The 16,373-nt window shown below is 40.7% G+C and overlaps 1 protein-coding gene across 1 annotated transcript; it reads left to right on the top strand.

Annotated features, from left to right (window-relative positions):
- The first annotated feature begins 79 nt into the window (after positions 1–79).
- LOC103154338 (rho GTPase-activating protein 23-like) lies at positions 80–16,068 on the top strand. Its single transcript, XM_016662632.1, has 6 exons — positions 80–159; positions 2,390–2,581; positions 6,668–6,698; positions 9,510–9,605; positions 15,364–15,442; positions 15,519–16,068. Exons 2-6 carry the CDS (start codon positions 2,468–2,470, stop codon positions 15,649–15,651), a joined length of 453 nt encoding a protein of 150 aa, XP_016518118.1. The 5' UTR covers positions 80–159; positions 2,390–2,467; the 3' UTR covers positions 15,652–16,068.
- The last annotated feature ends 305 nt before the right edge of the window (positions 16,069–16,373 follow it).

The raw sequence follows: 16,373 nt of genomic DNA, 5'->3' as shown, positions 1-16,373 counted from the left end.
TTTATGACAGTGTCATGACAGTCTTATTCACCCCCCTTCAAATAAAGTGTTACCAATTTTTTTTTCTTTTTAAAGATTCTAGGGGGTGCTGTGGAGGAATTTGGCCACACCCACCAAATATTGGACTGCATTTACGTTCGGGTGGACAAGGACCGATCAGTGAGTTTGGTGAAGCTCAACTGAAATATGTGGAATTTAGAGCCAAAAGTATGGCAACAGTGTAACTCTGGACTTTAAAGCAAGTGAGACCAACTAGTTATCTGTCTTCTGACACAACATTATCTTGATTAGATAAAGGGGGTCAGAGATGGCACTTTCGAAGAAAAAAAAAAGTCACTTCCTGTTCTGAGGGGCAGGGGTTATGACGTCATACTATGATGATATAGGATCGTCAGGCATCCAACCAGGATCACTCATGCCAAATTTGGTACCAATTGACCTTTTTTATTTTAAGAGTACCCCAAATTCACCACTTGGCCACGATCCCTGTACATATATGAAAACTCTGTTGTTTTAACTGCATCCCAGGGTAGGGTTAGGCCTAAATAAGCAAATCACAAAACACAAACAAATGTGTCTCAACTGAACATTCAAAATAACTAAAATGGCAACAGATGAGGAAAAACAAGAAAGAAATTAAATTAAAGAAGAGAAAACAGAAACTATAAATCCAAACAAGGGACCATAACAAAGATTTTGAATAATCATCAAATTTATATGTCAGGGGTAAGGCAATAAGTCAATAGTGATATGACAACAAACGTTCTAATTTTGTACTGTTAGTAATTTCACATTTTTCTTTGAAAAATATCAAGCATGTCATCAAGTTATATTTGATCTCATGTACTGCTACTGAAACATAGAACAAAGGTTGTAGGGACAGGGCACTAATGTGCATTTGAGCTTCATGATCTATTTTAATAAGTGTATTGTATTTCTTATTTTGTTCATATAATTACGCATTTTTAGGTAAGGTAAGGTAAGGTAAGGTAATTTTATGTATATAGCACATTTTTAGCAACAAGGCAATTCAAAGTGCTTTACATGAGTTAAACGGAAATACAAACAAAATAACAAACCAAAGGAAAGAAGAAGAAGAAAAAGAAAGAAAAATGACTCATCTAAATCCTTTTCTGGTGTAAAGTGAGTAGGTACAGTTTCTAAAAAGTAGTCAGATAAAAGTAATTAAGTAGTGACTGATCCTGTTAAGTATTTCTGGATTCTAAGTATGTAGTTATTAGGCCCGAGCAGCTAAGCGCTGCGAAGGCCTATTGTAATTCTAATTCTAATTCTAATTCCATTTCTGTGCTGTATAATATTGATCTAAATAGTGCGTACTCCACAATTTCTAATATTACTAATAAACTAAAGCAATCCTTTTCTGGGTTAAATAGGGAGTACTTTTATTCATGTCTTTTACCGTCTGTCTAGGAACTGCAGCTGAAAAATCGGCCTTCTTATTTACAGAAATGCTACTAATATGCATCGTCCTTGTAATAAGTGAATACATTTTAAAAAGTTATACGTTAGTTATGTCGTCTTTAATCAGTGCAATATTTGAAGCCAAGGAGTAGGTCAAACTTTGACAGTAATTTTCAGAGTAATTTTTTAGGTCAATTTCATATTGTTAATAAGCTGGGAACCCAGACCAAAGAAAAGCCAAACTATTCTATTTTAATGATAATGCAGTTTATTAACTTAATATCCTAACTTTACAGCTAAAGCAACAAAGTTTAGAACAATCACTATGCAAGTGACTTTCAACTAAAACTCCAAACAGCAATTGTTTTTTTTTTGTTTTTGTTTTTTTAACCTTTGTTTTGCCAGGTTAAAAAAAAAACACTTTTTCAAGAGTCCTGGACAAGAGGCAATAAGAAATACAGTACAAAAAAATGACACAGTTAAAGAAAATGTCAATCAGAAATAGAATAATTCTCAATGCATCAATATCATCTAACAACTTCTTTTACCATTGTTCTCAGTATTTTCCACATTTGTGTCCTTGAGTCCAGATAGTTCCTGTTGTTCCAGGATTTTTATTTATAGATTGAGTTTGTAACTCCCCACTCATTTGGGTGGATGTAATAAATGGGATTATGGGCGAGTTTGATGGTCCACTGTGCAGGGAGGAAGTAACAATTCCTGCGTTGGGTGGATTTCTGCCCTGGCCATATCTGGGCAGAGTCAGAAGTGAATGATGAGAACCCACCCACTTCCAGCTAGTCACATTTCTGTTACATTTTTAAGCTGTGACTGAATCCACAGTTCCACAGAACAACTAGGGTCTCGTGAAAGTTCTAATGTTCACATGGTAACAGCTTTTCAGTGTTTGTTTAAGAATGAGTGGAAAGTAAAATGTTTTATTGTTTTTCTGGTTTCTGTTTTGTAGACTAAAGGCCAGAATGATAGGATTGTGTCATCGGACAAAAACAGAAGCAACCAGCTGCCATCAACTGAAGTGGCAGCCATGTCTCAGCAAGGCCCACGGACCATTGTTCTCCAGAAGGACTCACAAGGTTTCGGCTTCACTTTGCGCCACTTCATTGTGTACCCACCAGAGTCGGCCCTCCAAAGCCTCAAGGTAGCAGACTGCGTAGTTACAATTGTTTTGATACCTCATAGAGATGTAAATGTAGTTAACTTTATAGTCCTGTTTCAGCATTCATTTTTAGCTTATGTATGACCAAGTGAAAGGCTCCTCCACATTTTAATAAACCAGCTAAATACCAGTTCCATCAAAGTCATTAGGGAAATATTCATCATTTGTAATTTCTGTGTCATTCAATTATTTTCTGGTATGCCTCCCCTAGGGGACATATCTTTTTCATGTCTCTCCCCTCAAGTTATACGCCTTTTAAAAAAGGCATACGAGAAGTTAGTTAAATTTAGCTTTTGCAGTAAACCTAAGAGAAAAATAGACTTTGTGTTTCCTGCTCGTCTGTTGGTTTTGCTACTTGTATTTTTTTTTACCTCATTTGTTGTTGTTTTTTACTAACTGCATTTCCAATGTGCACAAAACTTTGTTGACATTTTGTTAATATGAAAAATACACAATTTCACAATTGCAGTTTCCTTTAAATAAGTTATGCAATTAAAATTACATGTGAATAAGTTGATGAGCGATCAGAGGAAATATCAGTGTCTCACTCAGGCAGTTAGCAATCCTCTTGTGGCCTTGGCCATCTTTATGTAGCACAACAATTTCTCTTTTAGGATCCTCAGAGAGTTCTTTGCCATTAGGTGCCATGTTGGAACTTTCAATGACAAGTATGAGAAAATGAGAGCTGTAGAACCATACACTTTTATATAAGCTGCACACAGACTACGTTTCATTGTGTCAAAGTGTCATTTTGTCAGTGTTGTCCCATGTAAATATATACTTAAATATGTGCAGAAATGTGAGGGGTGTACTAATTTTTGTGATACACTGTATGTTTATCTGTCAGTGCTATGCGTTTAAAAATGCTACCGTCATGTTTTCACACCGAAAACTATAGTGAGTTGCTAATGTTAAATATTATCATTGGATAACACTCTTTTAGTGACAGGACTGAAGTGGGAGCTTAGGAACATTGAAACAATTTATATACACAAGAATATCACACTAATTATTAGAATATCCTACCTTTTAAACAATATTTTAAATACAGAAGTGTTTGTAAGAATAAAACAGTATCAGACAGGGGAAACAAGTTTTTATCTAAATTAAATAGACATCTACAAATACAGATCACTGCAACTCTTTTTTGTGTATTAATATGTTGTATGACAGACTTTATCAAATGCAGCGCAGCCACAATGTGTCCACAGAACTGCACAGGTCACTGAAATTATAGGATATGCTTAATATACACTAATATTATACTGCTAGTACACAGCTTCAATCTCAAATAACATGCTCTATTTAGCACAGTTTAATAAAAGAGTGTTATTAGACTAAAATATTTTCAAGTATAGGGACAAAATAGCTCAGAAAAACAACATATTTTGCCCTGATTTACGAGGCCGACAACAAGTAATTCTTGTTAACAGTATACAGTATAGTAACGACAATGATATGGCAAACTAAAGCCATTTATAAATATGTTTACAAACTCCCTGTGATGTAAACTTAAACCATGAAGTAATAGAGTGTTGTGGAAAAAATACTTTAACAAAAGTCTGGGTGAGAAGAAAATAAGAAATGTATTAAAAACTTGCAAGGTGAGAACAAAAGTACAGCGTCAAAGGAGTCTGTCAAGTCTGCTCCAATTAACAGTGGATTCTAGCTTCCTTTTATAGGTTCTGGTCAGCAGATGATATAGCAGCAGGTTGTCACCATCTCTGGATGTTCCCAACAAAGAGAAGAGAGGCTTGATTTTACTATAGGTGTGAATCCTTGATTGTTATGCACCAAGGATGTGTGGAGCCTAACACAGATGGTCTTGCCATTTGTCTATTGCTAAGGAAAGGGGGTTGTTATTTGATGCAGAGAAAGCAGCCTCATTTCTGGGTTGGGGAAGTAACACTTAGATGGTCTCCAGGATCAAAGACATCCCCTGCTGTTATATGACATTGTAGAAGTCTATATGAGAGCAGCTTGATCAATCTCGTGATAAGGTCATGCAGACACAATCAAAAGCACAAATAACAGCAGTAGAGCTGTTTTCTGGGCATAGCTTGGAGGAAACAACAGTGCTTCCTTCCTCTAGTGTTTGTCTCCTGGATAAACAAAGGCTTATTTACAGCTCACACACTCTGCATGTACACCTACAAGTACTCAACTGCTGTGTTTTTGTTTTTGACCACTCCCATAGCAACATTGTGGGCCTGCTGCAGGATTTTCTAATGTTATGATGAATGACTGAATTAAAGCTGATGCAGGGATAGTTTTTGAAGACAGACACCACCCATCAGAGATCTTGACAGTTGCTTACCATAGAGACTGGTGGATGGACATTATTGCTGACTGCTGAAAGAAGAGTGATTCAATGATCAAGAGAATTAAATAACAATAACAATAACAATAATCTTTATTGTCATTATAGAGCCATGCAATAAGTTACATGGATTATAGCAAAATTGGTGAAAAAATAGTGCTTCAGGGTATTTAATGCTCTTATGGCTACCAGGTATAAACTGTTCTTCAGTCTGTTTGTTCTTGCTTTAATGCTCCTGCATCTGCAGCCAATTTGTTCCAACTGCAGCAGTTGGAACAAATTGTGACTGGGGTGTGAGGAGTCTTTTAAAAATATTCCTGGCTTTCCTGAGGCAGTGGAACCTGTGGAGATCTTCGAGACAAGGCAGAGAGCAGCCGATGGCCTTCTCAGCAGATTTCATGATTCTCTGGAGAGTCTTCCTCTGTGCTGCTGTGCAGCTGGGGAACCACACACAGAGACAATAGCAGACGATACTTTCAATAGAACATCGAGAAGGACACCAGCAGTTTTTGAGAAATGTTGTTCCTCCTGAGGACTCTCAGGAAATAGATCCTCTGCTGGGCCTTCTTTGCCAGTTCTGCTGTGTTTACATCTCAGGCCAGGTTATCCATGATCTGAACTCCCAGGAAACGGAAGTTTGACATCCTCTCCACAGGGTCTACGCAGATGTTTAGTGGTTCAATGTCTCTTTTCCTTCTCCTAAAATCCATTATGATCTCCTTGGTCTTGGCTGTGTTTAGGATCAGGTTGTCTGTGCACCATTCTGTAATTCGCTCCATCTCGTTCCTGTAGGCAGACTCATCCCCCTCTGAGATGAGGCCCACTACAGTTGTGCCGTCTGTATATTTAACAAGGGTGGTACTTTGATGGACTGAAACACAATCATGTGTGTACAGCATGAAAAGCAGAGGGCTCAACACACAGCCCTGGGGAGAGCTTGTGCTGATGTCAATGGCTGAAGAAGTGTGGGGGCCCATTCTGACTCTTTGCTTGCGATCTGTCAGGAAGTCCTGGACAGCAACAGGTGGAAGAGGGAATTCCCTGGTCTGCCAGATTATGTACTTATCTGTCAGGGAGAATGGTATTGAATGCAGAGCTGAAATTAATAAAGAGGATGCGTGCATAGGTATCTCGGTGCGCCAGGTGGGACAAGACAGCATGCAGGACAGTGGCAACAGCATCTTCAGTTGAAAATTGCATTTATATGTGTTTTGGCTATGTTAAAGGGTAGAGTGTAATGTAAAGTGTGCTACATTTCTGAGGGAACCTCAAATTTTTATAAGGGGAGCAGCTGGTTCAGCTAACTAACGGGAAGTCAGTGCTACATGGATTAATGTGTGAAATAAGCTATTGATGATTTCTTGTCCTCTGACCTCTTGCAGGTCCTTCAATAACAGCTTAGACTACAAGTTTCCTGGGCACATGAAGCTGCACAGTTCTCATTTAGTAACCATGGTGTAGAGCAGAGGTCCCCACTGCCCCTGCATGTTGTAGGTGTTCCCCTGCTGCTGCACACCTGGCTCAAATGAATGAGTGATTAACTAGCAATTTATGCTGAGGAAGTAATGCAATCTGAATCAGTTGTGCTGGAGTGGGGAAACATATAATCCATGCAGGACGGTGGGCCCTGCGGACCAGGGTGGGGGACAAGTGGTGTGTAGCCCTGGGTGGAAAATCTGAGCTCAGTAGCACCTGTCCGTGTCTGTCCTGCTTAATGATTTTTTCTTTCTTTTTTTACTTTCCCACAGGATGAAGAAAATGATAATTTACCAGGAAAAGGTGAGTGTTTTATGTCCTGTTACTTTAAACAGCAGCGACTTTATTGGGTATTAAGATCTGTTTTATATAATAATGACTAACATTATTATATAATCACTGTTTCTTTTTCCATCTCAACATTCTCAGGGTCTGATTAAATCTGGTGTGAATAAACTTCCAGGTCAAAATAACTACATCTGTTTCTGTAAATAAGCCCAGGTTAAGCTCCTTATTTGTATTCCCTTTTGGCGTTTGTTGCCTTTATTTTGTTTTGTTTTGTGTTGACTTGGTTGACTTGTGTATGGTTGACTTCCGGTTTTTGATTTGATGCTTTTATTTTGATGAGAGGACTTCCGCTATTTATGTTGTGCAGCAGCAGCTTAGCAACAGAAGGAACGGAAGACAAGTTGCAACAGTGTTATAAAAATGTATCTTATTAGCAGCCCCCTTGATTGAGGCACAAGGTATATTTATTTTGTAAATAAGAATAATTCTAATATTGATTGGTTGGAATTGTGAAATTGCTTTATCAAATAAGGTATAGTTTTTGAATCAGTTATTTTAGTGGTGAACGTTATTTTTAGTTTTCAAACGTTACGGTTATAAGAGCGTGGTTTGTGGTTCTTTTTTTGTGTGTGTTTGTGCTGCAGAGTGAAACTCATGGTTTACTTCCAATAAACCTGGCTGTTCATCAGTAAAGCCACAATCTTCCATTTGGGGGCGTCTGCTACAGTTTCTATTCTGGAACTACACATTGGAGAAATTGTTAGCTCTGTTGCATTGCAGCATGAAAATCTTTTCTTTGCGTCCATCGTAAGGATGAGTTCTTCTGTGTATTCCGGATTCCTCCCACAGTTTAAAAATATTTATATCAGGTCAGTGTTCTCTCTAAATTGCCCCTTGCTATGATATTGTGTTGGTGTATTCGTTTGGGTAACACTTTATTTGAAGGGTTAGGGTTAGATGATCTGTGAAAACAATCAATCTCCTCCATCTCCTTCCTGAATTACTATTACTGGTTAAAGTAATGCACCGCTCTGACCAAAACAACCAATCAGAACCAGTAGGACGCTCTTAGCGCTGTCAATCAACCTCATTCACTCACCGCTAAATGTGCTAATGGTGGAGAAACAACTTATTGTTACAGGAAAATCGTTTATCTGCTATCACTGGTAGCTATGGATACTAGACTAAGCATTTACAACAGGCTATGCTAGCTGCAGAATAGCACAGAGCGAGGGGGAGGAAGGTTGAGCCACATGAGATTGTGATTGACGGCACTAAGTCTCTCCTGCCACTGACTGGTTGTTTCTAGAGAAAGCAGAGGAAATACATTTTTCACAGATTACCTCTCATACCATAATGTCACAACATAATGACAGTTTTAACAAATATGTGGAAAAAATATATTTATATAAAAGTGACATACTGCAGCCTGCAGCTTTAATTTCACTTAGGAGAGGGCAGGTCAGGAGGGACGTGGGTTAGAGCTGCTGCTGAATGACTCGTATGTTAAGTGGTAAAAGGTACAGGACAAGTTAAATATATGAATATGTTGGTAATTTTTTAAAAATTCATTAAATGCTAGTGAAATGGAGGTAATCAGTAGTCTGTAGCTAAGCTAACTATGCTGAATGGTTGATAATCTAATACAGTCTACTCACCTCTCTTGGAGAAAAACTGAGCTATAAATTGACACTCTTGCCTTTTTCTCTCTTTCCCTCTCTTTTTTTTTGGAAAACCTGATTTTATAACTTTTCTTAGCAGCATAGTAACTGCCACAATCATTCATGTCTTCCACTATCTGCTGATAACACCGTCACAGTGAAGCGCTCCAAGCAGGAATGAACCATTTAATGCAGATACGGGGGTTCAGGGTAAATATGGATGTGTGTTTTTTGGTCTGGGAGTGGGAACATTAAATTTTTGCTGCTTAAAACAATCTTCAAAAATACAATATTATTAATTTTGTAATTGACAGGGTCCCGATTTTACTTTATTATTTTTTTCTATGAACAATAAATAAATAATAAATAAATTGTGGAGGGCCCCCTGTTGGTCAGGGTCCCTAGAATTGTCATCACTTTTCCCCCCTATACCGCGCCCCTGGTCATGGCTGCGAAGTGCACCCATTGAGTTTTTACACCAGACAGACGCTCCCCTCTCTTGCAGGTACTGCCTACCCCTGTTAAATTTTTTAAGGGTACGCAGTACCCTACCGTACCTGCATACTTTCACCCCTGGTCCCAGCTGTGGACATTTCAGCAAACTGCAAGCCAAGAGATCAGAGAAGGAACTGGACTGGTTGAGAACGTCAGATACACATACATGGACAGATTTGAGTATAAATACGCCCCGCTCTCTGGACACTCCAGCATTTGTGTAATGCTGAAGTGTCCAGAACCCTCCAACATTGGCCCAAATAAAGCAGACATAAATGGAGTTTGGTGTGATGATTTGGTTTTGTTATTAGCTACCTTTCACTCCCCAATAATGTCCTTGTTCAAGTTCAGAAGGTTGTGGAGGTTTTAAACACAATGGGCTCAATCAAAGATGGAGAAAATAGATCAAGATGATAGAATGTTAGGATTATACAGTGAATTGTTAGTTGTTTACCTCATTATAACTGTACTACACATCCCATAATTATTCCTGATCATCTGTAGATGTATGCTAAAACAAACCTGCCTTACTGAGTCTTACAAAAGCTATACAAATGTACTTTTCACCATTTTAATGAACACAATTTAACTTTGGTATGTGGGGTTTGCTGTGTCCATTTGGGTAAAAGTTTTCTGACCTGAAATATTATATGTCTGTGTTTCTTTAAAGTGGAGAGTCAGCGAGCTTCCTTGGAGCCAATGGACACCATTTTTGTGAAAAGTGTGAAAGAAAATGGCCCTGCACAACAAGCTGGACTGTGTATTGGTAAAATACATGCATGAACTCACTCCAACTAAAGTCTGAAATAAATCTTGAATATTCAAGAATCTGAGAGTTGATTCATAAAATGTTAAGATTGGTTGAAAAAAAAAATGTATAAAACATTTTTCAGGAACTCAGTTCAGTAAATCAAGCACATTAATGTACATTAGTTTCATACATAATGTTTTCAAACTTTATTATTTCTGTTATTTTGATTTTCTGCTTATAGTTAAAAACTTAAACTTAGAATATTACTTCAGACTAATGAAAAACATTTTTTAAATCCAGAAATAAAGGTTTAACAAAAATGTTTAATACCTGCTTAAGGCCAAGCCAAGTCAACTTTATTCATAAGCACTTTAAAAACAGCAAAACTGACTAAAGTGTTGAACAAGGTTGTTACTTTTAAAAGGTACTTTTAATCTGACAACGAGCTCCATTGGAATCCCTCTAATTTATTGCATATGATATACTTTTCAGGTCTGCACAGCACTGTTGCCTTGCAGCAAGAAGGTTCTGGGTTCAAATCCCGGCTCGGGATATTTCTGCATGGAGTTTGCATGTTTTCCCTGTGCATATGTATGGGTTCTCTCCTGGTATTCCGGCTTCCTTCCACAGACCTGTCCAGGGTGACCCCGACTCTCGCCCATTGACCTCTGGAGATAGGCACCAGCACCCATCATGACCCCCGTAGGAATAATGAATGGATATACTTTTCAAAATGCAGGTGGTTTTTCCTTAGTTTTAATCAACAGGTTAAAAGTGATTGACTTTCTAAACAAAAGTACATGTGCTGGTCAAAGAGTTTAAATATCATGAAAAAGTCAGTTTAAATCGGTGATCCCATTCAATAAGTATTATATTCATTCATTACATACAGACTGATATGTTTCAAATGTTTAGTGTTGATTATTACTGAGGACTAATGTAAACTTCAAATTCAGTATCAGAAAGCTAGAATATTGGGAAAAGTTTCAATATTGAAAACCCCTGGTGCCACACACTAATCAGCTATTTAACTCAAAACACCTGCAAAGGCTTTTAAATGGTCTCTCAGTCCAATTCTGCAAGCTACAAAATCATGGGGATGACTGCTGACCTGACAGTTGTCCAAAAAAATGATCTTTGACACTTTGCACAAGAGGGCAAGACACAAACATCATTACCAGTACTAAAGAAGCTGGCTGTGCACAGAGTTTTGTGTTCAAGCACATTCATAGAGAGGTGAAGGGGAAGAAAAGATGTGGTAGGAAAAAAAATAGACAAGCAATCGGCATAACCGCACCCTGTAGGGGATTGTGAAACAAAACCCATTAAAAAATGTTAGGGAGATTCACAAAGAGCGGACTGCAGCTGGAGTTGGTGCTTCAAAAACCACCACCCACAGATATATATACAAGACAAGGGTTTCAGCTGCTGCATTCTTTATGTCAAGTCACTCTTGAACAAGAGATGGCATCAGAAGCATCTTGCCTGGCTAAAGGGAAATAGAATTGAACTGGTGCTGAGTGATCCAAAATTATGCTCTCTGATGAAAGTAAATTTTGTATTTCCTTTGGAAATCAAGGACCCAGAGTCTGGAGGAAGAGAGGAGAGGCACAGAATCCATGTTGCTTGAGTTCCAGTCTAAAGTTTCCACAGTCAGTGATGGTTTGGGTTGCCATGTCATCTGCTGGTGTCGGTTCACTGTGTTTTCTGAGGTTAATGGTAAATGCAGCCATCTTCCAGGAAGTTTTAGAGCACTTCACGCTTCTTGCTGCTGACTAACGTTATGGAGATGCAGATTTAATTTTTCAACAGGACTTGGCACCTCCACGCAGTGCCAAACTTGGTTTAAGGTCCATGGTATCCCTGTTCTTAATTGGCTAGCAAACTCACCTGACCTTAACTTAATAGAAAATCTGTGGTGTATCGTGAAGAGGAAGGTTCTGGCTAGAAATAGCCGAGCTCACCTCAACGGATGGCTCTAGTTCTGGAACCAATCACCTTGAGAGGGGCTGGACATACTTCCACTTTGGAGTTGCCCGCGGTAAGAGGCGCCGGGCAGGAGTGGGCATACTTTTTGCCCCCCATCTCGGCATCTGTACGTTGGGGTTTACCCCGGTGAACGAGAGGGTAGCCTCCCTCCGCCTGCGGGTGGGGGGAAAGGTTCTGACTGTTGTTTGTGCTTACTGGGAGAACAACAGTTCAGATTACCCACCCTTCTTGGAGTCCTTAGAGGGGGTACTGGAGAGTGCCCCTCCTGGGGACTCCCTTGTTCTGCTGGGGGACTTCAATGCTCACGTGGGCAATGACAGTGAGACCTTGAGTGGCGTGGTTGGGAGGAACGGCCCCCCTGATCTGAACTCGAGTGGTGTTCTGTTGTTGGACTTCTGTGCTCATCATGGATTGTCCATAACAAACACCATGGTCAGGCATAATGGTCTCCATATGTGCACTTGGCACCAGGACACCCTAGGCCGCAGTTCGATAATCAATTTTGTCATCGTTTCATCGGACCTGCGGCCGTATGTCTTGAACACTCGGATGAAGAGAGGTGCGGAACTGTCCACTGACCACTACCTGGTGGTGAGTTGGCTCTGGTGGTGGGGGAGGATGCCAGTCAGACCTGGCAGGCCCAAACGTGTAGTGAGGGTCTGCTGGGAACATCTGGTGGAGTCCCCTGTGAGTCGGAGCTTTAACTCCCATCTCCGGCAGAACTTTGAACACCTTCCGGGGGATGTGGGGGACATTGAGACTGAGTGGACCATGTTCCGTACCTCCATTGCTGAGGTGGCTTATTGGAGTTGCGGCCCCAAGGTTGTCGGTGCCTGTCACGGCAGCAACCCTTGAACCCGTTTGGTGGACACCTTCGGTGAGGGATTCTGTCAGGCTGAAGAAGGAGTCCTATCGGGCCTTTTTGGCCTGTGGGACTCCAGAAGCAGCTGATGGGTACCAGCAGGCAAAGCGGCTCGGGTGGTTGCTGAGGCAAAAACTCGGGCGTGGGAGGAGTGTGGAGAGACCATGGAGAAAGACTTCCGCATGTCTTCAAGGTGATTCTGGTCCACCATCCTGTGTCTCAGGAGGGGGAAGCAGTACAGCACCAACACTGTTTACAGTGCGGATGGTGTGCTGCTGACCTCGACTCAGGATGTTGTGGGCCGGTGGGCGGAATACTTCGAAGACCTCCTCAATCCCACCAACATGCCTCCATTGAGGAAGCTGAGCCTGGAGACTCTGGGTCGGACTCTCCAATCTCTGGGGACGAGGTCACCGAGGTGGTTAAAAAGCTCCTCAGTGGCAGGGCTCTGGGGGTGGATGAGATCCGCCTGGAGTTCCTTAAGGCTCTGAATGTTGCAGGGTTGTGTTGGTTGACACGACTCTGCAATATCGCATGGACATCGGGGGCAGCCGGGATGAGGATCAGTGCCTCCAAATCCGAGGCCATGGTCTTGAGCCGGAAAAGGGTAGAGTGCCTTCTCCAGGCCGGGTTGGGGGGTTTGCTGCCCCAAGTGGAGGAGTTTAAGTATCTTGGGATCTTGTTCATGAATGAGGGAAGAAGGGAGGGGGAGATCAACAGACGGATTGGCGCAGCATCTGCCGTGAAGCGGGTGCTTCACGGCAGACCAGCCGACCAGTCTGTTTTGGTGAAGAGAGAGCCGAGTCAAAAAACAAAGCTCTCGATTTACCAGTCGATCTACGTTCCCACCCTCATCTATGGTCATGAGCTTTGGGTCATGACCGAAAGAATGAGATCACAGCTACAAGCGGCCGAAATGGGTTTCCTCCGCCCAGCCACCCTCCGCAGGGTGGCTGGGCTCTCCCTTAGAGATAGGGTGAGGAGCTCGGTCATCCGGGAGGGACTCAGAGTAGAGCCGCTGCTCCTTCACGTCGAGAGTCCTCTAAATAGGGCTTGGGCATCTGGTCAGGATGCCTCCTGGACGCCTCCCCAGTAAGGTGTTCCGGGCACGTCTCACAGGGAGGAGGCCCCGGGGAAGACCCAGGACACGCTGGAGGGACATTGTTTCTCGGTTGGCCTGGGAACGCCTTGGGGTTCCCCTGTAGGGGCAGGAAGAAGTGGCTAGGGAGAGGGAAGTCTGGGCCTCCCTTTTGAAGCTGCTGTCCCCGCGACCCGACCCCGGATGAAGCGGAATAAAAGAATAAAATGGATGGATGGATGCATTTGGGGTTTTCATTAGTTGTGAGTTATAATCACCAACATTAAAAGAAAAAAACATTTGAAATATCTGTCTTTGTGTAACGAATGAATAATATATAAGTTTAACTTTTTGAATGGAATTACTGATTTAAATAAACTTTTTCATGATATTCTAATTTTTTGACCAGCGCCTGTATGTATTAACGTCATCACATTTACAATATGGTGAAGGACCAAGCAAGAAAAACTGGAAACCAGATGGCCAACAGAGTAGGTTGGCCATCTGCAAACAGAAGCTTGCTTGGTCCTTCACTGGTGGTAGCCTGGGTGTGTTTTCTTTAAGAATGCAAATCCATGGCAGTTGAGAGTGTTAAATCTATGAAGGAAACCAACAAAGCCACCTGGAATTACACTTCAGGAAATCTAAATGGTAAAAAAAACTCACAGATAAGAAGGACAAAATTCAAATAAATTCTACATTTATTCAGGAGCGAAGCAGTTCCAAAGACAGTTAAAAGTATTTATTTTTAAATTGCAATATCCTAGGATAGAAAATAGTTAAGACAGAATTCATTAAAACAATTTTGAAACAGTATTTTGGCTGACGTTAAAATATTTTACATCAGGGGAAAACTGAGGCTTTTCTTATTTCCTTAATTTTGGGAGATCGGTGATCAGCCAATACTTACACGTGAAGCCTATCTTCCATCCATCCATTCATCTATTTTCTATACACCCTTGTCCCTTAGTGGGGTAGAGAGGGTTGCTGGTGCCTATCTCCAGCTAACGTTCTGGGCGAGAGGCAGGGTACACCCTGGACAGATCGCCAGTTTGTCGCAGGTGAAGCCTATCTTATCCAATGATTTTATCTTCCTCAGCAAAGATGTGAAAATCAGCCACAGAACTCTATTGTTCTGCTGTGAGAGAGTCTGACTGACAGACCCACCAAACCCATGTCTGCACATTCACAGTTAACAGTAGTCACGCCACTGTTTCCAACTCGGCAACATTTTTGCTACATTTAGTAATATTTCAGAGAAAAAAAAATTGTATTGGCCAAAATCAGAATTGGCAGATTAGAAGAGCTGTAATTCAGGGTTCCCCCAGAAAATCTGCTAAGCCTGGTAGGGAAGTTCACCAGCAGTCCATTGTTAACATGGACTGCTGGTGAATGTTAACAATTGTTAAGAATGTTAACAATTACAAAACTTCAGAGGTGCATGAGCAAGCATCATATGTTCAATGTGTTATCTATGAACCTAGCTTAATCTGTCTTTACTATTCCTGTCAGTGGTATATAAAAACCCTGTTTAAAATAAACAAACAGCACTTAGCCTGGCGATGTGGCAAGTAAAGCCTGGTGGTCCGCCGGGCTGATGATACACTAGAGGAAACCCAGGGTCATCTTAGGGTCATTAATACAAACAAAAAGAATATAAAATATAATGATCAAATGAGAAAAACAAGGCAACAGCATTAGTCATATATTCTATCTAAAGCCACAGTTTGTAGTTTACTGTGTTAGTAATGTGGAAACAGTAACAAATTTTCAGTTTTCTCACTTTTCCACCAGATATTCCTGTTTAACCCTTCTTTGTTTGTGTGTGCTTGTGGGTTCTCCAGGAGACCGACTGGTGAAGGTTAATGGTGAGAGCATTCTGGGGAAAACCTATTCTCAGGTTATCACACTCATCCAAAACAGGTGTTGATCTCGTGTTAAGGTTTTGATGTGCGTTCTCATTTCTATTCTGATTGCTGTTTTTCATGTTTTCATTCAGTGAGAACCTCTTGGAGCTCACTATTATGCCAAAAAATGAGGATGTGTTGCAATTGGTAAGTGTGAGTATTGCCTTTCTATTTTCTGCCTTGATTTCCTTCCACCCTCTGAATGTGTGTGAAGCCATCAGTTAGCAGAGCTGAAGGAAAAACTGGATTCATTCAACAATAGCCAGTGTGTGTTTAGCAACATAACTGTTTGGATAAAGTGGAGTAAAAGTGACAAGAATGCCTTTTAATTATTATTTTTTTCTACAATGTGGAGTTTTTATTCTATCTTTATTAATTTCTGTGGCTATTATTTTTTTTACTGTCCACTTTCTGCCATGAAAACTAAATTTTCCACTTGTGGGAGTTTGGCTATAATAAAGGATTATCTTATCAGAAATCCGTAAACAAAGACTGCCGATAATCAAATTTATAATTATTCTTTAACTTCAACATTAAGCAGACAACACATTTTACAGTTAACATATTAAATCAGAATTAATACACTCAAGGATAAAAAAAAAGATAGGCCCCATTTCTTCATTTTGCCTAAAAATATAAAGAATAGAGTAATGTGTTCAGTCTTAAGGATGGTAGTTGAGGAAGTAAACATTCTCACGCACTTCATCCGAAGCCAAACAGCTGATGGACGGTCACATGGTTTCAGATTTGTATTTGCTCACACATTTCATACTCCGCCCAGCTCACCTGACACCCCTCCCACAAATATGCCACACCCCTACCTTCAGGGATTCCCCTCTGTCTAAGGTTACCACCTTTCAGAAATTAAAATAAGGGACCAGTCCCTATATATGTAAAGTGGGGAGAGGGGGTTTGGCCCCTATGTATGTAAAGCGGGAGCGGAGGGG

This window comes from Poecilia formosa, unplaced genomic scaffold (assembly GCF_000485575.1).
Source record: "Poecilia formosa unplaced genomic scaffold, Poecilia_formosa-5.1.2 Scaffold382, whole genome shotgun sequence".
Taxonomy (NCBI): domain Eukaryota; kingdom Metazoa; phylum Chordata; class Actinopteri; order Cyprinodontiformes; family Poeciliidae; genus Poecilia; species Poecilia formosa.
The sequence above is the reverse complement of the archived record's forward strand: the minus strand, read 5'-3'. Positions and strand labels throughout refer to the sequence as shown.

Excerpts from the sequence above, each read along its gene's own strand:
- LOC103154338 (XM_016662632.1), top strand. The coding sequence starts at position 2,468 with ATGTCTCAGCAAGGCCCACGGACCATTGTTCTCCAGAAGGACTCACAA. Across the intron at positions 6,699-9,509 it reads TGATAATTTACCAGGAAAAG|TGGAGAGTCAGCGAGCTTCC; the intron begins GTGAGTGTTTTA and ends GTTTCTTTAAAG. Across the intron at positions 15,443-15,518 it reads ATCACACTCATCCAAAACAG|TGAGAACCTCTTGGAGCTCA; the intron begins GTGTTGATCTCG and ends GTTTTCATTCAG.